Source organism: Bos javanicus, chromosome 20, assembly GCF_032452875.1.
Source record: "Bos javanicus breed banteng chromosome 20, ARS-OSU_banteng_1.0, whole genome shotgun sequence".
Lineage (NCBI taxonomy): Eukaryota > Metazoa > Chordata > Mammalia > Artiodactyla > Bovidae > Bos > Bos javanicus.
In genome coordinates, this window is record NC_083887.1 from 41,100,943 (window position 1) to 41,127,291 (window position 26,349).

The 26,349-nt window shown below is 38.7% G+C and overlaps 1 protein-coding gene and 1 long non-coding RNA gene across 5 annotated transcripts in view; one reads left to right on the plus strand and one right to left on the minus strand.

Annotated features, from left to right (window-relative positions):
- The first annotated feature begins 235 nt into the window (after positions 1 to 235).
- Positions 236 to 26,349, plus strand: part of ZFR (zinc finger RNA binding protein) — an 83,525-nt gene continuing 57,411 nt past the window's right edge. Inside the window, exons 1-4 of one of the 4 annotated variants that reach the window (XM_061393793.1) lie at positions 243 to 392; positions 684 to 783; positions 23,490 to 23,513; positions 24,972 to 25,254. In XM_061393793.1, coding sequence (XP_061249777.1) covers positions 356 to 392; positions 684 to 783; positions 23,490 to 23,513; positions 24,972 to 25,254 — 444 coding nt within the window. In that variant the 5' untranslated portion in view covers positions 243 to 355. Of the gene's footprint in view, positions 393 to 683; positions 784 to 23,489; positions 23,514 to 24,971; positions 25,255 to 26,349 lie in introns of all 4 variants that reach the window. The other 3 variants (XM_061393789.1, XM_061393791.1, XM_061393792.1) reach the window with 3 other exon arrangements.
- Positions 10,168 to 11,516, minus strand: LOC133233708 (uncharacterized). Its single transcript, XR_009731809.1, has 3 exons — positions 11,439 to 11,516; positions 10,463 to 10,532; positions 10,168 to 10,263 (listed from the first exon to the last, which is right to left on the minus strand). It is a non-coding gene; the product is annotated as an uncharacterized LOC133233708 (long non-coding RNA).

The window sequence follows — 26,349 nt, forward strand, 5'->3', positions numbered from 1 at the left end:
GCAACTGTAAAAAGAAGTGAAAAGTAAGAAGAAAAGACTGGTAGACGTCACTCTCTCCAGTCACTCTCTCTGACTCCTCCTCTCGACTGGCCCGAGGCAATTCGCCCGGTCACCACCGCGGAGGAAGCCAGACCCGCCTCTCTCGGAGGAAGCCCCTGGCCCGCCTCGGCTGAGGCCCGGCACGCGCCCGCCCGAGCCGCGAAGGCGGCGGGACTACAGCTCCCAGGGTGCCGCGCGCGGGCGCGCCTGCGCAGTGCAGCGGGAGGCGGCGGTCTGTTCTCCGCTGAGGAGGAGCGGGGCTGAGGAGGGAGGCAGCGGGTGAGAGTTCAGAGTTCAGCAGCAGCAGCCCGAGCCCATGATTCCCATATGCCCTGTAGTTTCTTTCACCTATGGTGAGTATAATGTGCCCCTCAGGGGTCCCCGCCCGGCCTCTTCCCCGGCCCGGGGCGGCGGGGAGGCGCGGGGGTTGGGGCAGGCTCCGGGGAGGAGGCGGCGGCCGCCGCCACCCGGGCGTGCGAGTGAGTGAGGGAGTGCGAGGCGGGAGGGGGAGGCGGCGCGGCCGCGGCCCGGCGAGGGCGGCTTCTCACGGCGCCTCTCTCTCTCTCCCCTTCCCTCCCTCGGCGTCTCTGCCCCTCGGCGCCTCTTCTCCCGCCATGGGACCCGACTCTCCTTGCCCGCCGCAGTGCCCAGCCGGCTGGGGGAAGATGCCAAAATGGCGACCGGCAACTACTTTGGATTCACCCACAGCGGGGCGGCGGCGGCGGCGGCTGCGGCCCAGTATAGGTAACGGCTCCCCGCTCTTTTCCTCCTCTCCCCCTGCCCGCCCCTCCGCCGGGATCCCGCCGACGCGACACCCCCGCGCCCGCCCCCACTCCCCACCCCTCGGAGTCCCGGCCCGTGGCAGGCCAGGCCCGCGGCCTCTCCCGGCCCGGGGCGGGAGCGAGGGGACGGCGAGGCTGGGGGCCGCGGAGGGCGGCCCCGCAGCTAAAATGGCCTCCCGCGGCTTCGGAGCCGCGCCGCCGCCCCCGCCCGGCGGGCTGAGGGAGGGAGCGGAGGCCGAGGCCCCTGCGGTCCCCCCGCCCCGCGGGCCGGTCCCCACCTCCGCTCCCCCTCCCACTTGGGGATGGAGAGAGTGGGCGAGGGCTTCTCTGAGGGAGTGGGGGTCGCCCCGGCCCGCGCGCTGCCTCTGCTCGCCGGGTGTTCGGGTCCCCGAGCCCAGATAACGTGTCGTTTTCTCGGCGCCTTCTGCGTCCCGTGATCTCACCTGGCCCTCCACCCGAGCCCCGCAAAACCAACTGCGGGTGTCATCGCATTCATTAGGTTGATTTAGTTTTCCCCGTGAGGAGAGAGGTAAACACACCAACCACCTGTGAATTGTGTAGCTGGTAGACTGGAAAAGATGCGCGAAGTTTCTAGTGCTGACAAATGAGTCCACTGCCTTGTTGCAGCTATTGCGATTAGGCTCCAGGTGGGCCGGTAATTCCCCTGGGCGGATCTTTCTCCTCCGGAGAAATGAAAAGGGCTAGTGAGGTACAGAGTTAGTGAAATGCCCCATATGAAATCTCTACCTTAAGGGAAGCTCTAATTTCTGAAATGTCAGTAGTTCGTTATGTATCTTCTCAAAAGAAAGAAAAAAACTAGATTTTGTTACTTTTGAGTCACTCTGAGAGGCTCTAGATTCAGGCTATAAGCATACAGGGCTCCTAAGTGACCAACTTTTTATATATAGAAAGATTATATTAGATATCTGTGTAGTAGGCAATTTAAAACCTAGATAGTTTTCTCACGTCATTCACTTCAGAAGGTGGGTGCTCTAATGGAAAGGACATCACTGGGAACTGGAAGACCTGAGTTCCAGTCTATTTTGCTCCTGATTTTATGACAGTGGGAGTATCTCTTAATTGAGCTGTCATTTTCCTCATCTGTAAAATAAAGTGTCTTTTGTGGTTAAAACTTGTAATTCTGAAACACAATTGCCATATTTCATGGAATAATAAGATGCTGTGCCTTGCAAGCACTTCTCTGGTGGCTAGGCGGTAAAGAATCCGCCTGCCAATACCGGAGATTCGGTTCGACCCCTGGGTAGGGAAGATCCCCTGGAGAAGGAAATGGCAACCCACTCCAGTATTCTTGTTGGGAAATGCCATGGAGAGAGGAGCCTGGCGGGCTACGGGCTACAGTCCACGGGGTTGTAAATGAGGCAGGCAGGAGTAGCAACTAAACACCACCATATATTGTAAAGGAAAGGGTGTCATTATTTTATGTATCACTTAAAAAAAAACCCACTGCTGATTAAAATCACTCAATGTTTAAGACACCATTGATTTTTAAGAGATGTATAAATATTTTATTGATGAAATTGATATTTTACTAGTTGTTGAATGCCTTGAACGCATGTGGCGTCTTTTACAAGTCCTTTTACCTTGAAGCTTACTTGCAGAAAAAGGATTGAGATGACAGATTATTGGAGGAAAAACGTTAAAAAAAAAAAAAAAGTTTTTGCTTAAAAGTTGTGATCGTTAAACACTGGCGAAGTTTCAGCTACTTTAAACAGCTGATAATATCGTGAAGAGAGAAAAATCAAGCCATTTTTCTTTCTCTGGGAAATAAGAGATAACTAATGAGCATCTGTGTCCTAAATCTACTGGTACCAAGTACTATGTGTTCTAGACAAGACTATTTAACCACTTAAATTTTAATTAACACTATTTTTCTGTTATACTGTTTCCAGAGTGATAGATTTGTTGGATTATTTATTAACTGTTTACTGAAAACGTAGTGAGTTCTTTGTGGCAGTTTGAAGTTTTTTTTCTAATGTAAACCTATAGATAGAAATGAGGGGAGGAAATGCCAATTTAAAGGTACTTAATCACTCTTTGATGAAAATATTTGCATATATGTATTTTATCCCATTATAGGAAGCTATTACAGAATTTCTATATCTAGTTTTTTTTTGTTGTTTTTTACTTTGAATCTTAATAGTTTTAGTGAACTGTTATGTCAATCCAAAATATTAAACTGGTTGTTATATATTTATGTGTGTCTAATATTGAAGACCCAGGTTCCACCCCTGGGTCAGAAAGATCTCCTGGAGAAGGAAATGGCAATCCACTCCATTATTCTTGCCTGGAGAATACCATGGACTGAGGAGCGTGGTAGGCTACAGTCTATGGGGTTGCAAAGAGTCTGACACGCCTGAGCGACTAACACTTTAATGAGAAAAGACTAGTCTTTTGACGTTACTTATTTATGCATATATTGGCAAAACTAATTTTTTTTTTTTTTTGGTTCCTGTTCTTTTTTTTTTTTAACTTACAGTATTGTATTGGTTTTGCCATATATCAACATGAATCTGCCACAGGTATACACATGTTCCCCACCCTGAACCCTCCTCCCTCCTCTCTCCCCATACCATCCCAGGTCTGGGTCTTCCCAGTGCACCAGCCCCAAGCATCCAGTATCGTGCATAGAACCTGGATTTTTAAGATACTTTATCCTTGTACATAACATAGTACATGGAATTGTTTGTTTTTAATGGAAAGAAATCAGATTCAATAATGCTAACACTTGTTCAAGGAGGATCAACAAATAATAGTAAAAGCGTATGCAAAAAATGCAGTGATGATGTTCATCTTTCTTCCTGTCTAGAAATCATTAAAATACAACTTTCAGACATGGAAGACCACGGATTACTTTTCAAAAATATACTTTTTTTTTTTTTAATTTAAAGGATGTAAACTCAAGGAAATCTTAAACATTTACCTGTTGGATTACATGAATAATTGGCTTCACCTGTCGTAGAGTACAGATAACTGAAAGTAACTATTTCTTAAGTCTAGGTTTAATTGTGGTTCTTAGTTTTCTTGGTTACAGCTATGTAAGGTATTTGATTAAATTTATTTTAAGTTTAAGCTTTCTTTTTGCTTGTTAGTATTTGAGATTTATAATGGTATACTAAATAGCAAAGTTCTTTAAGAGATGTTATAAGAATATAAGTCCTGCTACTAATAATTTTTAGGTAAACCAAGTTTTTCTTTTGTATAATGCATATTAGATATTTTGTGATAAGCATTTACTCAGTCTTTATGCTACATGTTCCATCAGCTACTGAATTATTTTTCCTCCTGCTTTCTGTATTTCTTTTTTTTTTCTTTTTGTATTTCTTCTAACGCTACTAAATAAACCTATTGTGCCATTTGGCCACTATTGTAAATGTAATCTTTTCGTTTTCTTACCATTCATGTGCTTTTTTCCCCCTTGGAAATTACAAAATCAAAAAAATTATTAATTATTGTGTTTATATGTATATGTTTCTGGTAGAATGTTTATTTGGGGTGTGCAGGACAAAGCAGATTTCAGGCATGGTGAAAAAAATTGGAATGACTTCATGGCAGAAAGAGAACTTGGTTGGATAGGTACCTACTTCAGTGCAGTACTTGTTTTTGTTTGAGAAGATATACTTTAAAACTTTTAGACATAATTTTATAATAAATTAGGGAGAAAACAATTTTAACAGTTGTAAGGACTTACCGTAGCAAAGAATGTGAGGAAGATAATTCTCAGTGGAAAAAACTTGCTAAAAATTAATGTTTCATAGGATCAAATCAGTTTTTTCCTCTCTTACTGGGAGTTATATAGAAGTTCTCATAGAAGTTCTTCAGTTTTTTAAGGAATTTTGTGGCATAAACAAATACACTATAATACAAACTAACGTAATCTCATTATAGTTTACTATTAATAGGACATAATCTTTTCTTTGAGAGTTTTAAACAGCCAGTTTCTCTTATTCCTTAGAAAAGCCGTGGATGTTTCAGTTCTTGTCACCTTTCTATCTACTCAAGATACTTGTCTGTTTCCTGCATAACCTGCATCTTTAGCTTGTGCTTAAACTTTCTTTGTTCTGTGTATAATTCTTACCTGAATGTTATTCTACCTTCAATAAAGTTAGCTATTTAAAATAATCATTTGGCAACATTTTTTACCCTTTTAATATCTAGAATTTATTGAGTTCAAAAACTTGAGTAATGATTGTATAATGATCCAAGATATTGCCCCCATATCTTAGAATAATAATATTCTTAAATAATAAATGTTTAGGTGGATTTTGACTGTTGTCTGGATATTAGCTTAAATATCTGCTAGTCATCTCATCTAGTGATTCTTGAGATGTCTTTAGGACATCTGTTCCTAAAGGATGAGTATCTCTTCACATCACTAAGGTAACTTGAATAGACTGATTAGCCAGTGAATTTTCTTTTTTTTTTTTCTTCTCTTTTTTCCTTTTTATTGGAATGTAGAGTTAAGAATATTGTATCTTGGAGGAAAGAATAAAAGTAACACCAGTAAGGTCACTAACTGAGACTGTGAAAAAACCAGATGAACAGGTTTTTGAAACCAATGTTAGTGATGGAAATTTACTGGCTCTACCGAAAAAATTTTACTGCAGCTGCTAATTATATTAACTCTTCCATTGTTGAATTAGAGATCTTAGGGTTCATATTGCATGAATGAATTTGAAATAATGAACATTTTCTTTCCAAAAGGATTAGTGCTATTACAGGGATGTGTCCTGTATGTGTTATTAATAGCCTTAAGGGCAGTGTGAGCCAAAATAGCACTCTATAGAATGCTTAAAGTGTATTCTTGACTGTGCTTTTGCTTTTGTAACCTGCTTCACAGTATACTATAAAGAAAAGGGAATCAGCTAGTCACACTTTGGATTTGAATCTCTTGTCTCTTTAGGCACTTGTCCAAGTCCCTTAATTTTTCTACGACTTGGTTTCTTCAGCTGACTTGCCTTGAGGTGAAGATTAAATATAAAACTTCCTGGCCTAGTGCCTGATTTTCAATAGGTACTTTACCCATGCTAGTTTTCAGCAGAGATTTGCATAATAATATTAAAAGGGTTCTAAAAGCTATCCTTAGTTGATATCTATCCTACATTTGATATATGGAGTTTCATCATCTCAATGTAGAAGAAAATGGCAACCCACTCCAGTGTTCTTGCCTGGAGAATCCCAGGGACGGAGGAGCCTAGTAGGCTGCTGTCTATGGGGTCACACAGAATCAGACAGGACTGAAGCAACTCAGCAGCAGCAGGAGCAGCATCTCAATGTTAAAAGTAGATACTTGAGTATCAGTTGGCAGCCTCAGTTTCAGTGTCAGTTTAATAGAGACCTCCAAATTTTTAATTACTTGCAAGTAACATGATTATAATTAACAGACAAATATGAGAAATAATAAGAATTCAGATTTCCTGAATCTAAGATCAGGGAAATATTGGTAACAGTCATGTTTCATCAATGTCAGATTAGGTAATTATATTTCAAATAAGTTCTTTGTACATAGCCATAAAATCTATTAAGTAGATCTAAAACTAATGAGATAATGCAGAACATTTTAAGGAAAAAATAAAATAGGCTATAAAGAACATAAAAGAAGACATACATGAAGATGGGCTGTGTTCATGGAGTGAAAAAAAATCAATACTATCAAGTTAATCAGTTTTCTTCTGAGTAGTCCATATATTTAATGTAACTCCAATAAAAACCAGCAGACTTTTTGGGTTAACTTGATAAAGAAATTCTTATGTTGACAGTGAAGAGAGTATTTGTCCAAAAGTAGTCAAGACAGTCTTGTCATGATATCATGCATATTAGCAGGGACCAAAAGATGTTATTAAACAGGAAAATGTGGTATTGGTAGAGGGACAGACAGATCGTTGGCTTATAGTAGAGATCCCAGAAATAGATGTGTGCTTACAGGCAGTGGATTAGAATATATGGCTGTTGAAGTAGAGATACTTGTCAAAAAAGGCAAATCAACCAAATTGTTATTCAGAAGTAAATAATCAGGATAATCAGAAAACAGTCCTTCAGCTTGTAAATGTAGTAACTGACAAAGTATGTTAGAATTACTAGAAAGAGATGAAAGGTGGGGAGTGTGCCTACGGTACTTATCCATACATTGTCCTTGGCATCACTCTATCATAATTGGGGTCGTCGTTCTAAGAACAACATTGCTTAGTGTTTTCTGAAAGCTGTGTACAGTGCAGCTCTTAATTCACCCTTACACAGGGCAAATTATTGAAATGAACGTTTGACTTTGTTTTTTTAATATTAGTCTCCTCATGTAATAAGTACATTAAAATGCATTTGTAGGGAGTAACTTGCAGTACGCATAGTCCCTGCTCTCAAGGAGTTTACTCTGCTGGAAAATGAGAGTAGGGGCAGGTATACCTACAGGTAACTCTGCCATGGTAACGATCGTACTGATTTTTAATAAAATGCTTAAATGGGGAATTGAAGTATTTCAACTATGGGGTTTGAGGTAGTCTTCACGGTATTCTGAAAATCGAGGCAGGGTAATTTTAGACACAATGTGTTGGCCAAGGCAAGAAGGAATTAAATTCTTTTTTGGTTTGTGTAGGTTTTTTTGGACACACCATGTGGCATGTAGGGACTTAGTTCCCCAGGGATTGAACATGTGCCCTCAGCAATGAAAACACAGAGTCCTAACCACTGGACTGCCAGAAAATTCTTGAATTAAATTCTTAATATGGTTGGTAGTTGGTTGGTTCTGAAGTCCTGGCTCCCTCTACTAGTTTCCATGTGACATTGGGCAAACAGTCCTTTGGTACTTGAGTTTCTTCATCTATAAATTAGATATAATACTAATAATTATCTCATAGGATTGGAATTTTTTGAAAAATTCTCCCTTGAAGTGTGATATATATGAAAAGAACACATATAATAAGAGTATAGCTTGATGAAATGTCAGAAGCTGGGCACCACTGTATAATCAGCACCCAGACCAAGAAACAACATTATCAGCATCCCAGGAGGCCTCTACATTCTCCATTATGGTTTGAGAATTCAAAGAGATAACATTTGTAAGGTGCTCAGAATATTTAGTAGGCATTTGGAAATGGAGCTCAGAGTTGGGATACGGGTCATAGTGTAAATGTGAATATTAGCCATATATGGTGGTGAATCCACCATTGTAGCTGTGAGTATGGATGAACCAGAGGAACTACTTGTCATGCATCAAACATTTAAACATTTAGTAAACTTTTTTTGAATGAGTGGGGGAAAAAAATAGAGTCAGGATTACAAACTTGGGGAACTTCGGTGTTGAAAGTAGAGCCAGAGAAAGAAACAAATAACTGGGCCAGGGTGGTGGTGAACAGAGAGCTAGGAGAATGTAGTGTTCATAAAAACCTAAAGAAGATAAAGTAGTCAGCAATATCAAGGCTTTAGAGAGGCCAAGTAAAGAATTGACAGTTATCAAAAGCATTGCTTTAATTTTCATGGGCAGCCATTATAGAAAAACTAGAATCTGACTTTTTTTGGAGCTACAGAAAGACAAGCATAAAATTTTGCATAAAATAGGTTTTGCAGTTTAACTTAGTACTCAAATAATTTTTTTTAAAAAATTTGTTGAAGTATGGTTGATTTACAATGCTGTATTTCTGCTGTACTGCAAAGTGGCTCAGTTATACAAACATACTTTTTTATGGTCTTTTCCATTATAGTTTATCCCAGGATATTGAACATAGGTCCCTGTGCTATACAGTAGGACTTTGTTGTTTATCCACAAATAAATTCTTGAGGGTCCAAGAGGTTAAATGGGCTTAAAATATTGGGAGGCACTGTGTTTAAAGATAAAAGAAGTGAAAATAAAATTTTGAATTAATTTTTTATTTCTTGAAAAAGATAATGTATAATTGCATTGTACTGGTATAGTAGTCTGCATTAAATGGGCAGAGAACTTGAAATTTGAAGAATAATTCTTTTTGATAGAAAAAACAATGAGCCTTTTAAAAATACATATGTGTGTGAAGTCGCTCAGTCGTGTCTGACTCTTTGCGACCCCATGGACTGTAGCCTACCAGGCTCCTCCGTCCATGGGATTTTCCAGGCAAGAGTCCTGGAGTAGGTTGCCATTTCCTTCTCCAGAGGATCTTCCCCACCCAGGGATCAAACCCGGGTCTCCCGCATTGTAGGCATTTACCCTCTGAGCCACCAGGGAAGTAGGGCAAAGAGTGATACGGTTTATGAAGATGATTTTATTGCTACTCTCACTACCCCAGTTCTACCCATCACAAACCATTTTTTACTATAAGCAGACATAGTTACTATAAATTTAATCAAAATACCCTTATGCTTAAAATCCTTCATTTGCTAACCCTTACTTTCAGAATATCTGGTTATCCTAGCTTCACATTTAGAGGATTTGGGGGTCTTATTGTATAGACTTACAGTTCATTATTCAGATGATACCCAAAAAATTCTGAAAACAATACTAGTTAAAAAAAAAAAAGAAAAACTGACATGAAGAGTAGGGTGTTGCTCATTGTTCAGTTGCTCAGTTGTGTCGGATTCTTTGCCACCCCATGGACTGCAGCACGCCAGGCCTCCCTGACCACCATCTCCTGGAGCTTGCTCAGACTGATGTCCACCGAGTCTGTGATGCCATCCAACCATCTTGTCCTCTGTCGTCCCCCTCTCCTCCTGCCTTCAGTCTTTCCCAGCATCAGGGTCTTTTCTAATGAGCGGCTCTTCGCATCAGGTGGCGAAAGTATTGGAGCTTCAGTATCAGTCCTTCTAACGAATATTCAAGGTTGATTTCCTTTAGAATTGACTGGTTTGATCTCCTTGCAGTCCAAGGGACTCTGAATTCAGAGTCTTCTACAACACCACAGTTCAAAAGCACCAATTCTTCGGCACTCAGCCTTCTTTATTGTCCAACTCTTTACATCTATACATGATAACTGGAAAAACCATAGCTTTGACTAGATGGACTTTTGTTGGCAAAGTAAATGTCTCTGCTTTTTAATTTGCTGTCTATGTTGGTCATAGCTTTTCTTGCAAGGAGCAAGTGTCTTTTAATTTCATGGCTGCAGTCACCATCTGCAGTGATTTTGGAGCCCAAGAAAATAAAGTCTGTCACTGTTTCCATTGTTTCTCCATCTATTTTCCATTAAGTGATGGAACCGGATGCCATGAAATTAGGTTTTTGAATATTGAGTTTTAAGCCAGCTTTTCCACTCTCCTCTTTCACCTTCATCCAGCATTGCATGACTTTCTTTTAGATGTCTTCCAAAGAAAACTGTTCGCTTATTTTCAAAATGGAATAAAATTTATTTTATCTCAATTACTATATGGATCCACTAGATCTTTTTTTATAAGTTTAAGATTTAGAGTATGGAATCTTAGTGATCTTGTTTTTCTGTTTCTTGAAACATTTTGCTATTTCGTGATCCTAAAAAAAAGAGGAAAAAGATTATTCCCTCTTTACTCATCACTCATTTCCAGCTATGCTAAAACAAAAAGTAACGCAATAGCAAAATGGTTTTGGAAGCACCTCGAAGGATGGTACGGTAGTGAAATAAGTGGAAGATATTGCATTGCCCAACATTTTGCATCTTTCAAGATGGTATGAAAGAAGAGAGAGACGCTACCTTTAATTGTTGGCTTTTAGTTTTCCTTCAACACAATTGAGGAATCAGAATTAGTCATTCTCTGTTCATGCTGTCAAAAGATAAGAAAGTTAACACAAGAAAATATTTGACAGTTTTTACATAAATAAGATGAATGCAAGAACAAAAGGACACTACTCAAGACAAATGATAATGGTGAAATTGATTGCATGAGCAAAATCTCAGCATAAGGGTCTTTAGATACCATATCCTCGATCAGGAATCCCCATCCCCCAGGCCACAGACCCTTAGGAATCAGCCACACAGGAGGTGAGTGGCAGGCCAGTAAGGGAAGCTTCTGTCTGTGGGTAACAGAGGCTCCCATCACTCCCTTTAAACCTGAGCCCCACCTGCTGTCAGACCTGCAGAAGTATTAGATTCTCATAGGAGCTGCAAAGCTCCTCCTGTGAGAATCTAATGCCTGATGATCTGAGGAGGGGCTGAGGTGATGCTAGTGCCGGTGAGCCACTGCAAATACACATTATTATTAGTGGAGAGATTTGACTACACAGGGACCACAATCAGTTGCTGGACTGCACAGAGACCACAATCAATTGCGTGCAGACTCCTGTCAGAACCCTGTCAGTGAATGACAATTGTATATGTACATGCTAAGTCACTTCAGTTGTGTCCGACTCTTTGTGACCCTGTGGACTGTAGCCTGCCAGGATCCTCTGTCCATGGGATTCCACAGGCAAGAATACTAGAGTGGGTTGTGTTTCCTCCTCCAGGGGATCTTCCCAACCCAGAAATCGAACCTGCATCTCTTCCATCTCCTGCATTGGCAGGCAAGTTCTTTACCACTAGTGCCACCTGGGAAGCCCAGGTGGCAATTGTATAATTAATTCATTATATATTACAATGTAATAATAATAGAAATAAAGTGCACAATAAATGTAATGCACTTGAATCATCCCAAAACCATTCCCTCCCCCCATTTGTGGAAAAATTGTCTTACATGAAACTGGTCCCTGGTGCCAAAAAGGTTGGGGACCACTGTCTGAGATGAGTTTCTTCACACTGAAGAATCAGTAAATGAACAGTATATTTCTAAGGATAAAGAAAAGAAAGTATTCTCATCTAATTAAGAAGAAGGACTCATTATGTAATATTCTGTGACAATATTAGGAACATCCCATTTTGCTAGAAGTATATGTGGCAGAAATCTTTCTTGTTTTGTGATGTTTGTGAACTAAAATTTACTCGGTATGGTGCATTAGTGAACAAATCTTCAAGGCAGATATGTATACAAAGGTAGTTGGAAGGAAATAGATGGTGTAGAAATTAAAAGATTTATTAGATAATTCCAGAACAAAAAATTGATAATGTTTTGCAGTTATGAATCAAATATCATCATCATCTCTCTCTCTCTCCAGAAAAATATGAGCCATAAAACATATTAAAACTTTTTAAAGCATTGTATGTTGACGATTCAAATGTAGAAAGAACCAGAAGTAATGAAGAGTTGGAACTCATTAGACAAATACTTAAAATGTGGAACTAGCATTTACAGATGGACATGTTTCACGTTCATGCATTAAAATTGATGAGCAGTTATGTTTAGAAAACATGGTCCATTTTATCTATATGTGGATAAGAATTTTAATTCGTATTGAAAGTTTTCTAATAGTTTTCCATTATCCCTTATTCTTATGTAAATGGTCAAATAACCTCAAAAATACTGAAAAGGAGAGAATGAGATTCAGTGGATCCAAATGACATTTCTCCTGGTGGAACCTCAGCTGGTAAAGAGTCCAGTTGTAATGCAAGAGAGACCCTGGTTGATTCCTCGGTCAGGAAGATCATTGGAGAAAGGATAGGCTACCCACTTCAGTATTCTTGGGCTTTCTTGGTGGCTCAGATGGTAAAGAATCCACCTGCAATATGGGAGACCTAGGTTTGATCCCTCAGTTGGAAAGATCCCCTGGAGGAGGGCATGGCAACCCACTCCTGTGTTCTTGTCTGAAGAATCCCCAAGGGTAGAAGAACCTGCAGTCTGTAGTTGATGGGGTTCCTAAGAGTCAGACATGACTGAGCGACTAAACACAGAACACTACAATATTGAGAGTTAAAAGATCTCAAGAAAACTGTTAACAGTTCATATGCTATTTAACCATCCCTCTTGGACCTTGTAGTCTACAAATCTGATGAGTTGGTAGAAATGGTAGAATTGGTTATTTTATTTGTTCTAGTTTTTAAGAAGAAAATAGAGCCTGAATTTATTCAGTATTTAGTTCAGTCGCTCAGTCATGTTTGACTCTTTGTGACCCCATGGACTGCAGCACATCAGGCTTCCCTGTCTGTCACCAACTCCCGGAGCTTACTCTAACTCATGTCCATAGAGTTGGTGATGCCATCCAACCATCTCATCCTCTGTTGTCCCCTTCTCCTCCTGCCTTTGATCTTTCCCAGCCTCAGGGTCTTTTCCAAGGAGTCAGTTCTTCACATCAGGTAGCCAAAGTATTGGAGTTTCAGCTTCAGCGTCAGTCCTTCCAATGAATATTCAGGACTGATTTCCTTTAGGATGAACGGGCTGGATCTCCTTGCAGTCCAAGGGACTCTCAAGAGACTTCTTGAACACCACAGTTCAGATGCATCAATTCTTTGGTGCTCAGCTTTCTTTATAGTCCAACTCTCACATCCATACATGACTCCTGGAAAAACCATAGCTTTGATTAGACTGACCTTTGTTGGCAAAGTAATGTCTCTGCTTTTGAATATGCTATCTAGATTGGTCATAATTTTCCTTCCAAGGAGTAAGCATCTTTTAATTTCATGGCTGCTGTCACCATCTGCAATGATTTTGGAGCCCAGAAAAATAAAGTCTGACACTATTTCCACTGTTTCCCCATCTATTTGCCATGAAGGGATGGGACCAGATGCCATGATCTTAGTTTCCTAAATGTTGAGTTTTAAGCCAAGTTTTTCACTCTCCTCTTTCACTCTCATCAAGAGGCTCTGTAGTTCTTTGCTTTCTGCCATAAGGGTGGTGTCATCTCTCCCAGCAATCTTGATTCCAGCTTGTGCTTCATCCAGCCCAATATTTCTCATGATGTACTCTGCATATAAGTTAAGTAAGCAGGGTGACAATATACAGCCATGACTTACTCCTTTCCCTATTTGGAACCAGTTTGTTGTTCCATGTCCAGTTCTAACTGTTTCTTGACCTGCATACAGATTTCTTAGGAAACAGATCAGGTGGTCTGGTATTCCCATGTTTTTAAGAATTTTCCACAGTTTGTTGTAATCCACACAGTCAAAGGCTTCAGCGTAGTCAGTAAACCAGAAGTAGATGTTTTTCTGGAACTCTCTTCCTTTTTAAGTGATTTAGCGGATATTTGCAATTTGATCTCTGGTTCCTCTGCCTTCTCTAAATCCAGCTTGAACATCTGGAAGTTCACGGTTCACGTACTGTTGAAGCCTGGCTTGGAGAATTTTGAGCATTACCTTTCTAGCATGTGAGATGAGTGCAGTTGTATGGTAGTTTGAACATTCTTTGGCATTGCCTTTCTTTGGGATTGGAATGAAAACTGACCTTTTCCAGTCCTATGGCCACTGTTGAGTTTTCCAAATTTGCTGACATATTGACTGCAGCACTTTCACAGCATCATCTTTTAGGATTTGAAATAGCTCAACTGGAATTCCATCACCTCCACTAGCTTTGTTCGTAGTGTAGCTTCCTAAGGCCCACTTGACTGCGAACTCCAGGATGTCTGGCTCTAGGTGAGTGATCACGCCATCGTGGTTACCTGGGTTATGAAGATTTTTTTTTAATATAGTTTTTCTGTGTATTCTTGCCACAGAATATATTCTATATTCTTCTTAATATCTTCTACTTCTGTTAGGTCTGTAACATTTCTGTCCTTTATTGTGCCTATCTTTGCATGAAATTTCCCTTGGTATCTCCAGTTTTCTTGAAGAGATCTCTAGTCTTTCCCATTCTAGTGTTTTCCTCTATTTCTTTGCATTGATCACCAAGGAAGGCTTTCTTATGTCCCCTTGCTATTCTTTGGAACTCTGCATTCAAAGGGATATATTGTTCCTTTTCTCCTTTGCCTTTAGCTTCTCTTCTTTCCTTAGCTATTTGTAAGGCTTCCTCAGACAACAGTTTTGCCTTTTTGCATTTCTTTTTCTTGCGGATGGTCTTGATTCCTGCCTCCTTTACAATATCCTGAACCTCTGTGCATAGTTCTTCAGGCACTCTGCCTATCAGATCTAATCCCTTCAATCTATTTGTCCCTTCCACTGTATAATCGTAAGGGATTTAATTTAGGTCAAACCTGAATGGTCTAGTAGGGAACTACTTCCTTCAGTTTAAGTCTGAATTTGGCAACAAGGAGTTCATGATCTGAGCCACAGTCATCTGCTCTTGTTTTTGCTGACTGTATAGAGCTTCTCCATCTTTGGCTGCAAAGAATATAATCAGTCTGATTTCTATATTGACCATCTGGTGATGTCCATGTGTAGTCTTCTCTTGTGTTGGAGGGTGTTTGCTGTGACCGGTGCATTCTTTTAGCAATGCTGTTAGCCTTTGACCTGCTTTGTTTTGTACTCCAAGGCCAAATTTGCCTGTTACTCCAGGTATCTCTTGACTTCCTACTTTTGCATTTCAGTCCCCTATAATGAAAAGGACATCTTTTTTGGGTGTGTGTTCTAGAAGGTCTTGTAGGTCTTCATAGAACCATTCAACTTCAGTTTCTTCAGCATTACTGGTCACGGCATAGACTTGGATTACTGTGATACTGAATGGTTTGCCTTAGGAACGAACAGAGATCATTCTGTCATTTTTGAGATTGCAGCCAAGTACTGCATTTCAGACTCTCTTGTTGACTCTGATGGCTACTCCATTTCTTCTAAGGGATTCTTGCCCACAGTGGTAGATACAATGGTCATCTGAGTTAAATTCACGCATTCCAGTCCATTTTAGTTCGCTGATTCCTAAGATGTCGATGTTTGCTCTTGCCATCTCCTGTTTGACCACTTCAAATTTGCCTTGATTCATGAACCTAACCGTCCATCTTCATATTCAGTATTGTTCTTTACAGCATCAGTCACTGACTTCCATCACCAGTCACATCCACAACTGGGATATTTAATCATCCTTCTCCCTTGTAGTCTACAAATCTAATGAGTTGGTAGAAATTGCAGGATTCATTATTTTTTTGGTTCTTGTTTTTAAGAAGAAAATAGAGCCTGAATTTTAAGTTTCTTCCAAAATTCTGCAGTGATGCAGTTATTGTTTTAATAGCATTGTAAAGGTAATAGAGCATGACATAGCAAGTTTAAGGAATACCTAAAGGTAGTATGTCTTTTTTCATCATTCTCAGCATTATAAAATATTAAATATAAAGAAGATAAATTTGACAGTTTTGTAGACATAGAAAATCCTATAATTTGACCTAGAAGAGTCCAACAGTGCTGAACATTAAATTTGGGCTAATGGAAAGGTTGTGTTTTGTGTGCCAAGAGAAGGGGGAAAATGTTTTATCAGTTACTTTACTGTGTTATCCAAAGCTGAAACAGATACACTCAACAGTAGTTTCCAGAGGGAAAAAAAAGCACATTTAATAATATAAGTGACAGAAGCTACCTACATTTTCTTGAGATTATTTTTCTCCTCATTGCCTTTCAAGGTCAGAAATTAAACATTCCGCATCTTTACTATGGTGGTTCCTCTAGAAATTTCACAATTTTTAATTTAAAGTTAATTAATTTCCTGGTGGCTCAGACGGTAAAGCGTCTGCTTACAGTGCAGGAGACCCGGGTTCAATCCCTGGGTTGGGAAGATCTCCTGGAGAAGGGAATGGCAACCCACTCCAGTATTCTTGCCCCCCGCCACCTGCAAAAAAACGTGGGGGCTCAAAGAAATATTACTGGAGAAGGCAATGGCACCCCACTCCAGTACTCTTACCTAGAGAATCCCATGGATGGAGGAGCCTGGTAGGCTGCAGTCCATGGGGTCGCTAAGAGTCAGACACGACTAAGCGACTTCACTTCACTTCAAAGTTAATCCTTACCTTTACCTGTTTAGGAAGGTACCTTAACAGTACCTCCTAAACAGAACAAGGACTTAAAATGCTTTAACTTTGATCAATTGCCTCCTCATTTTGTGCTTCTGTTGTTTTTAGATTTTCTAAACCCTGTGACAATTTTTGGACAAAATTGTCTTATATAGCCAGTGACTATTTAAATTTGCCTTCAAATTTACTTTTTTTTTTTTTAACTTAACGTTCATTCATCCTGAGATCATTTTCTTTCTTCCTAAAGTATATCTTTGAGAATGTCCTTTAATATGGGTTTACTAAGAACAGATTTTTTTGTTTTGTTTTTTTAATCTCAAAATATCTTCATTTCTCCCTTCTCATTCTTGAGAAGGCATCACTTAATCTCTAGGGAATTTTTTTCCCCTCAGATTAGTTGTGCTTTTCGCTCTTTGGTGTTTACAGTTTCACTCAGATGGATTTTGGTGAGAATTCCTTATTTAATCTTACTTTGGAGTAGTTGGGACTCCTGGATATGAGGATTGTTATATCAAACATTCTATTTAGATGTTTCCTCTCTCCCATTCTTTTTCTTCATTTGTAACTCCAGTGAGTTGCAAGTTAACATTTTTTATTCTTTGCTCCTGGTCTTTTAACCTCTTTAATATCTTTCATCTCTGTGTGCATTCTGGGTAAGTTTTATAGATTTATTTATTTTTTTTGCCAGCTATGTCTAATCAGTTATGTGATGCCTTTCTAAGATTCTAATTTTTATGCACTGTATTTCATTTCTGGAAATTGTTTCCATTCATCTGGTTGTTTTTGATTGACCTCTTGGTCTTGGTTTTGACTATCTCTTTAGTGTGCTTATTTTCTGTTTTGTATCCAATAATTCTAATAATTATAGTTTTCTCAGTTTTTTAATTATTTTGCAAGCTCTTGCTCATAGTATCTTATTTCCTTATGGGTTTCATTTTTGATTGAGATCTCCTTCTTGCAGGACTGTAGCATTAGAGAGAAATCTGGATCCTGTGGCACCTGGAAGCATTGTCAGCACAGAGATAAACTAACTACTTGGTTTGGTGTTTTCCCTGGTCAGATAATGTGAATTCGAGAGCCCAAGCTAAGGAGAGTGCTCACTTGTTAAGAATTATCAAAGAGCCTTATCTCCTTTACCTAGAGCCAAGGCTCAGACAAGAACGTTTCCCATACAGTTCTCCCTTAAAGGGGGAAGTGGGCTTTTTCCTAATTTACTTTCTGTTAGTTTCTTGTGGGGGTGCCAAAGTTCTGAGCCTTTACTTCGCAATGCCTTTGATGTCTCTGTTAACACAGAAATTGATATGTATAGCAGTTAACCAAGAGGAGATTTGGAGCCCTAGATAAGACTATTATAGGTTTAGGCAACAGACCTCTGGCCACTCATGCACTCTTTGTTTTAACAGACAACAAATACTGTTTCTCTGTCATAAGATAGAAGGAAGCATTTTGCTTAAAGAGGTTATAAGTAAAGAGCAGGAAAATGAATGATGAATACCATCACAGATCTTAAGTTAATGTTCTGTATCATAAAATGGTGATTCTCAAACTTTCTGGTTCTGGGACCCTTCTAAAGTATTTATAAAATTGTTTTAAAATAATAGTAAAGCCACTACATGTTAACCAAGAATATCTTTATGAAAAGTAACTAACTATTCCAACCACAAAAAAAGTAGTGAGATGAGAAGCATTGTTTTTCATTTTTACAAATCTTTTTAATATCTGCTTGGATAGATAAGATGGTTGGTTCACTAAGATGGTTGGATTCTCATATCTGCTTTTGCATTTAGTGTGTTGCAGTAAGTTGTTTGGATTAAAATATATGAAGGCAATTTGTAATTGAAAAGAGAGAACCAACCTTGTGGACCTTCTGTACTAATCTTAGGGACCCTTAGCTGTCCTTGGATCACATTTTGAGAACAGCTCAGTTTTGAGAACTGAGATATAGGAATGTTTTCCCTGTTACTAGATGCCATTTATGTGGACAAGCCATATGTACACATAACTTACTGTGATTTCAGTAGTGACTGTAAATTTAGTAGTGTAATATAAAGCCAGGTCATATTAATGGAATTTGAAAGATGGGCCCAGAGTCAGGTATAGATTCAGGTTGAGGCCAGAAATGTAGAGTTGTATTGGAATAACTAGAAGGGAGTATTTAAATTTAGGGCTGGTTTGTTAGTCATTAAAGTTGCCTGTCTGAGAATTCTGTTATAATATCTTACGCTTCCCTTTTCCCAGAATAATGCATTAACTAATTAAACATAGATAGAAGAACTTAATGATAACAAGTCCCTTATTTTCCTTCTCCCTTCCTCCTAATTCCACTTCCCAGGGACCCTCACCTTTAATATATCTTGGTTTTATTTCTAACCTCCTTATCACTAAATAGTATGCTGCATTTTTATATCTTAATTTATCAACTATACATTATTTTGACTTCTTAAAATCATGGTTAGGAGTTCATATATACTCTCTCATGCTTCTCATGTTTCTCCTCCCAAATTCAGTGATATGGCTGTCTTCTTCAACAGTACTGTCAGTTCTGTTGTAGTTCCATCACAAGCTGATAGTATCTTGGTACTATTAGGAATCTTTAAATTCTTCTGCTTCACTTTCCCTCTTTTTCCACTCCATCCATCTACTGAGCTGTAGTTTTCCTTGTGATAGCATTTACATTGTGTTCTGTGATAGTTTATCTTCCATGATTCAGGTTTACTCTAAAACTTGAAAGCAAAAACCATTTCATTTTTCTGACTGTAAATAGTATATACTGTGGTGCCAAGTACTGATCTATGATTAGAATTCCTAGTGTATTCCATTATAACCCTGTATCACTTAATAATCTTTCTAGGTTCAAGTTCAAATGGGTTTTCCTTTTTTGACACACTACTAGTTGCTCAGCTATGATCATTTTTCTTGACCAGTTTCATATTTCCTGAAGTCCTTCATTATCCTGTTTTTCACCCAAATCTTCTTGGTGCCTTGATTATATCATGAGATTTCCCCAGGCTCCTGATCTGCTGTCTATTGTCCAGTCATCTGTTTTCCTGAACATCTTTCTCCTGGAGGCTTCTGCCCTTCCTTTGTTTGCAGTCTCATCTGGGCCTTTGTATTATTGCTGACCTGGGCTTTTATCACTCTCGTGGTTTGAATCCACTGTTTGTGGAATTCCATGGTATTTTTCTTGTTTTATTTTTTGCTGAAGTACATTTTCATGTAGCTTCCTAAGAAAAGGCATATAGGAGGTAAACTTCAGACCTTAAATGTCAGAATCTATATTCTGTGTTAATAGTTTAGCTGGGTGCAGAACTCCACATTGATAACCATTTTCCCTTGAATTTTCAAGACATTACCATATTGTCTTCCAGCCACTAGTGTTAAAAATAAGTCTGATTTTCATTTAGTTGTGTGTAGGTAACCTATTTTGTTTGTGTCTGGAGAGTTAAAGGATTTTTCTCTTTGTCTTGAGGTGTTATGAAATGCTAAATGTCAGTGTTGTCCTTTCTTTCTGTTCTGCACTCTGTAGACCTCTGAATTTGAAAATACATTCCTCCCTTCAAGGGTGGGAAATTTTATTTCTTAATTTCTTCCATCTGCTTTTTTTCTTTTCTCTAGAAATTCCTTCTTGTTAGAATTTTAGACCTGCTATATTTATCCTTTCTCTTTAATCATTTTCTTTACCTTGTTCATGTCCTTCATTTTTATCTTCTAACAAGTGTAAAGTTCTTATTTTGTAGATACAAATTGGAGATTTTGAAAATTCTTACCTGTTGCTTTGAGTTATCCATTTCCCATGGAATCATTCTTGTTTCTTTTTCAGTTTGTAGTAATATCTGGTCATTTTGGCTGGCTGTTTATTTTGATAAGGCTTCTGTCTTCACTTTCAGCTTTGTTGTTGTTCAGTTGCCAAGACGTGTCTGATTCTTTGTGACCCTATGGACTGCAGCACACCAGGCCTTCACTATCTCCAGGAGTTTACTCAGACTCATGTCCATTGAGTTGATGATGCCATCCAGCCATCTCATCCTCTGTTGTCCCCTTCTCCTCCTGCCCTCAACCTTTCCCAGCATCAGGGTCTTTTCCAATGAGTCAGCCCTTCACATCAGGTGGCCAAAGTATTGGAGCTTCAGCATCAATCCTTCAATGAATATTCAGAGTTTATTTCCTTTAGGATTGACTGGTTTGATCTTCTTGCTGTTCAAGTAACTCTCGTTGTCTTCTCCAGCACCACAATTTGAAAGCGTAATTTTTTGTCACTTAGCCTTCTTTATGGTCCAACTCTCAACATTTGTACATGACTACTGGAAAAATCATAGCTTTGACTCTACGGACCTTTGTCAGCAAAGTGATGTCTTTGCTTTTTAATATGCTGTCTAGGTTTGTCATAGCTTTCCTTCCAAGGGCAAGCATCTTAATTTCATGGCTGTAGTCACAATCCGGAATGATTTTGGAGCCCAAGAAAATAAAATCTGCCATTGTTTCCACTTTTTCTCCATCTATTTGCTATGAAGTGATAGGGCCAGATGCCATGATCTTAGTTTTCTTGATGAGTTTTAAGCCAGCTTTTTCACTCTCTCTTTTCACCTTCATCAAGAGACTCTTTAGTTACTCTTTGCTTTCTGCCATTAGGGTAGTATAAGCTGTGTTTCTGATGTAGTTGCTGTTTCTCCCAGCAGTCTTGATTACAGCTTCTGCTTCATCAAGCCCAGCATTTTGCATGATGTACTCGGCATAGAAGTTAAATAAGCAGGGTAACAGTATACAAACTTGATGTACTCCTTTCCCAATTTTGAACCAGTCTGTTGTTCCATGTCTGGTTCTAACTGTGGCTTCCTAGTCTGCAGACAGATTTCTCGGGAGACAAGTAAGGTGGTCTGGTATTCCCATTTCTTTAAGAATTTACCACAGTTTATTGTGATCCACACAGTCAAAGACTTTAACATAGTCAATGAAGCAGAAGTAGATACTTTGCTGAAATTCTCTTGCTTTTCCTATGATTCAGTGAATGTTGGCAATTTGATCTCTGGTTTCTCTGCCTTTTCTCAATCCAGCTTATATATCTGCAAATTCTTGGTTCACATGCTATTGAAGTCTAGCTTAAAGAATTTTGAGCATTACCTTGCATGTGAAATGAGTGCAGTTGTGTGGTGGTTTGAACATCTTTAGCTGAAGGTAAACAGTTCAGGAATATGAAATATTTATTTTTTACTTTAATATCAATAATATCCTAAATGCTCCCCCCTCAAGAGAAATACCATTCCTATTTTATGTCTGATTATTTCTTAAGCTTTCTTACCCATGTTGGTTTCCTATGTTTTTTTCATAATTTGTTTTTTAGTTTGTTAAACTTTAAAACTGACCGAAACTGATTAAATTTATTCACAAAGGATATTATCATCTAAATAAAAGCTTCTGCTCTCCTGGTTGTTTGGTAAATGAAAATCTCATTTCACAGATTATTTCTGTGGCATAGGATGTGGGTTTTTATTTTATGTCCTGGTTTATTTAAGATTGGTGGAGGGGAGCACATGACTTGTGGGATTTTAGTTTCCAACCAGGGATTGAACTGGGGCCATTGGCAGTGAGAGTTCAGAGTCCTAACCACTGGACTGCCAGGGAGTTCCCTATTTAAGAAACAACTTAAAGACAGTTGTGCGTGTGTACTCAGTTGTGTCCGATTTTATGCGACCTCATGGACTGTAGCCCACCAGGCTCCTCTGACCTTGGGATTTGCCAGGCAAGAATACTGGAGTGGTTTGCCATTTTCTTCTCCATAAAGATGGTTAAGTCTTAAATTTTATATAGAGGTATAACTTACCTTTTATTCTAACACTCGAGACTAGGCAAAAACCTTGATTTGAACTGTTTCAACTTAAGACTAATTTTACATAAACTAATTTGAACTTGGCCTGAATTCTTAAAAATTGTTTAGACTTAGCTACTTGATACTTCACTGAGTTAGTGTAGTCCAGTGTGGTCATCTGTGTCATGTAAAAGACCGTTTTTCTAAAGGTATTTGAAATTGAAAAAGAATTTCCCAGATGGATCTAAGATAACAGATCAGAGAATATTTATTCTTAACTGCTATCAGCTGCCCTAGCTCTTGACTACCTGGGAACTGAGAGTGGATCATCATCCTTCATGATGCTTTGGTGGAGGCTGTGGTTCCAGTTAGGGACCTGGTTGTACAGAGCAAGTTAGATTAGTTAACCTTAAGAATGTAAATATATGGTAATTGCTAAATGCACTGGCATCTTTTTTATATGGCTGCTGGGAAGGGTGACTATAAAATTTATTGTTCAAATTGGGACACAGGAGAGTGAGAATACTATTAATAAATATGTGCGGCAATAGGCATAAACCAGAACACAAGGTCATCCGTCCCCAAGCTGTGTGGACTTCTAAAGATCAGAGGCAGTATACATCAAATTGCCTTGGAATAGGAATATTTGATATTCCTATTCTACTCCAACTTTTGCTTTTTGTCCTATAGGACACATTTTGGGGAGCACAAAACGTGAACAGATGCTCGATGAAGAGCAGTGAGATGAATGGAAACAGTATAGGAATTCAAGACTCTGGATTTTTATGTAGCCGTATAGCCTGTATGTGCGAAATCTTACCAGTAAATGTTAAATACAAGTTCCACAGAACTGGCGCATTTATATTTTAAACATGATTCTTTTTCTCGGTTCTAGGAATTTTGAAGAAGTATACGTTACTGGAATTTTTCTTAACAATGTGGAATTATCCATAGAAAATGTCAATGCCCATCTAATTTCCCACTATTGGCAGTTTAAACTTCCTTTTTCTTGTCTTATAATTGGCATATATGTAGAAAATGTTAGCTAATTTTTAGTGTCAAAATGTGGAAAACCTCATCCAAATAGAAATTATAAGAGTTTCTTTGGACTCTGTTCTAAGTTTTTGTTTTTTTTTCTTTTTCATATTGGGCTGAAATCTGCCACCCTTCCATCCATTGGTTCTAGTTCTGTTCTCTGGAGCAGCATGGAGTAAGTCTCTTCTATTAGAAGGCAGCTATCATAAATTCCAAGGTCACCTTTTCTAGACTGAATGTCCCCAGGTCCTCTACTTTTTATGTAAAATAATACCCATATTTATAAACTTCATACTGATTCTTTTTGAATACATTCTAATTGTCAGTGTTTTCCATAATACAGTTAAAATATGATGGTCCCAGATTTTAATTCTATGCCATATTTTTTTGGTATTGTGCATACCAGTGAAGAATATCCTGTACTGTAACCCATGAATCAGGCACACTAGTTTATTAGTGCAGCTTCAGCTATGTCAGGTATTTTTTTCTTAGCTGTACTTAACTTTTGACTCGTATTAAAACGTATGGTCAACTAAAACCTGTCAGCTAAACAACTGTTGGGGCTATCCTTTTTTTTTAAGAAGGCATTTCTGCCTTGGTAATAGAGCTTTAGCAGGTGTGATTGTGAATGTATTACTTAACAGAGAACCTAAAACAACAAAAATGTTTTTATATGCTAACATCTGTGGGCCTTGTTTTATGTGACATAGGCTCTCAAATTAAAAATTAAAGTAAATGTTATTTTAAGAACTTTACCTGAAGATTCATTTACTTTAGAGTTTTGGAAAATGGTTTTGTCTCTTTGAGGTCTAAATGGTTATGATTGCAAAGCATCTGACTTAGGTCTCCTTTTGCAGCATGTGCTACATTTTTAAGAGAGAAAGAAATGTGTATAATGATTGCTGCCTATAACCTGGAAAATGTATCTAATATAACAGATACTGCATTGTAAAATCTGTACTCTAGAGAAGGATTTCTCAACCTCAGCACTGTTGGCATTCTTTGGATAATTCTTTGTTGTGGATAGCTGTCCTTTATAGGATATATAATAGCATCACTTACCTCTACCCACTAAATACAAGTAGCACACATCACCACCTTCTCCTCTGCAGTTTGATCATCAAAAATATCTCCAGACATGACCAGGTATCTCCAGGAGGGCATAGTCTCCCCTAGTTGAGAACCACTGCCTTAGAGCATCAGAAGTATTTCTTAAGTCATGTCAGTAACAGTTTCTACCTTAAATGTTTTCCTTAATTGGAGCTAGAATACAGTATTTTAAAACTATAGAACATAATAAAGAACTTTACATACAGCAGATACTTTTTTAAGCTCCTGATTTGATTAGTTTTTCTTCCTAATACTGCTTCTTATCTCAGTTTGTCCTCCCTGCTTTGTGATAATGATCTTTTGATCTGAAACAATAAGTGTGACTGTCTTAATTTATTCAGATTAAGGGATGAAAATTACACAAACAATAACAAATAGGATATTTGATTAGGTGGTTTATTAAGTTCATACCTGTTCTTTTGTAGTCCATGATTAAATTACTGGGAAATGTGCTTTTAAGTTGATTGAATTCCTAGATTTTAAAAATTAAATTGTATTTTGTTTATTCTACTCCACAATATAGCCAGCAGCCAGCTTCGGGTGTAGCCTACTCTCATCCAACCACCGTTGCTAGCTACACTGTCCATCAGGCTCCAGTAGCTGCTCACACAGTTACTGCTGCCTATGCACCAGCAGCCGCCACAGTTGCAGTTGCCAGGCCTGCTCCAGTCGCTGTTGCAGCTGCTGCAACAGCTGCTGCTTATGGAGGTTACCCCACTGCACACACAGCGACTGACTATGGTTATACACAGAGGCAACAAGAAGCACCTCCACCACCACCCCCAGCTACTACACAGAACTACCAGGTAAGAAAGCTTCTGCTTTCATTAACCTTAACATACAGGTTCACTGACATCAGTGTTTAATGTAATGTCTAAGCCAATACTTTTCAAACTTGAGTCTTGCAAAATATACCTCTAATGATAGAGAAAAGTGAGTGTCTATTCCTAGGTAATCTGGGGGCATACTCCAGGGATTAAGCTTCCTTGCAGTGAGTTTTATATTAATAATCTCCCAGTCCATTTCACTTCACTCTATATATATGTTTGCTTTAATTTAAAAAAAATTAATTACTGGCTAAATATTTTAATCTTATAACAAGTTTTTGAGAAAAATTAAGACATATAAGGTCTTCTGCCCCTTGTTGGTACTGTGGAATTATTTATCCACTTGGGACACCCCTATGTCTATTTTGAGAACCATGAGCTTCAGCTATGTGGGACAAACAAATTGCATAGTGTCAGGACTTCCCTGGCAGTGCAGTGGTTACCTGCCAGTCCCTGGCACTTCCACTGCACGGAGCGTGGGTTCAGCCTCTGGTGTGGGAACCCACATGCTGGAATGCCATTAAAGCAAATTACATAATGTCTTCCTGAAACACTGTGGAAAGTCTATTGCCTATGTGTACTTCTTCCCCTCGAGATACTGTTTATCTATAACAGAAATTGATCCTGCCCTTAAGTCATCTAATTGCTTCTCGTTAGGTTTATGGGAACATAAAGCTCTTAATTCTCTTTATAAAAATATGGTCTCTTATGTCTAGTATGGCACTAAATTACTACTTGCTTATTTAATAAATTTGGTCCTAATTCTTTTAACCCATTTTTTGTTTGTTTACTTTTAAGATCTGGTTTTTAAACTTTGGAGCTTCTGATTTTTTAATATTCTTTCTAAAATAGATTTATTTTGTTATCTAAGAAATTGACATATGGATCAGCATTATTAGCATTTGCTATTGATATTTAGCAGATTTCTAAACTCAGAATTACTTTGACGTGTGATTGTTTTCCTTATGTCCAAAGACAATATAATAAATTTTATTATTTTTAATAGGGTGTATGAAGCCCATCATTTTCTGGGTCCTGCCTGCTTCTTCAGTCTTTCTACCTGTGTGCATCCCA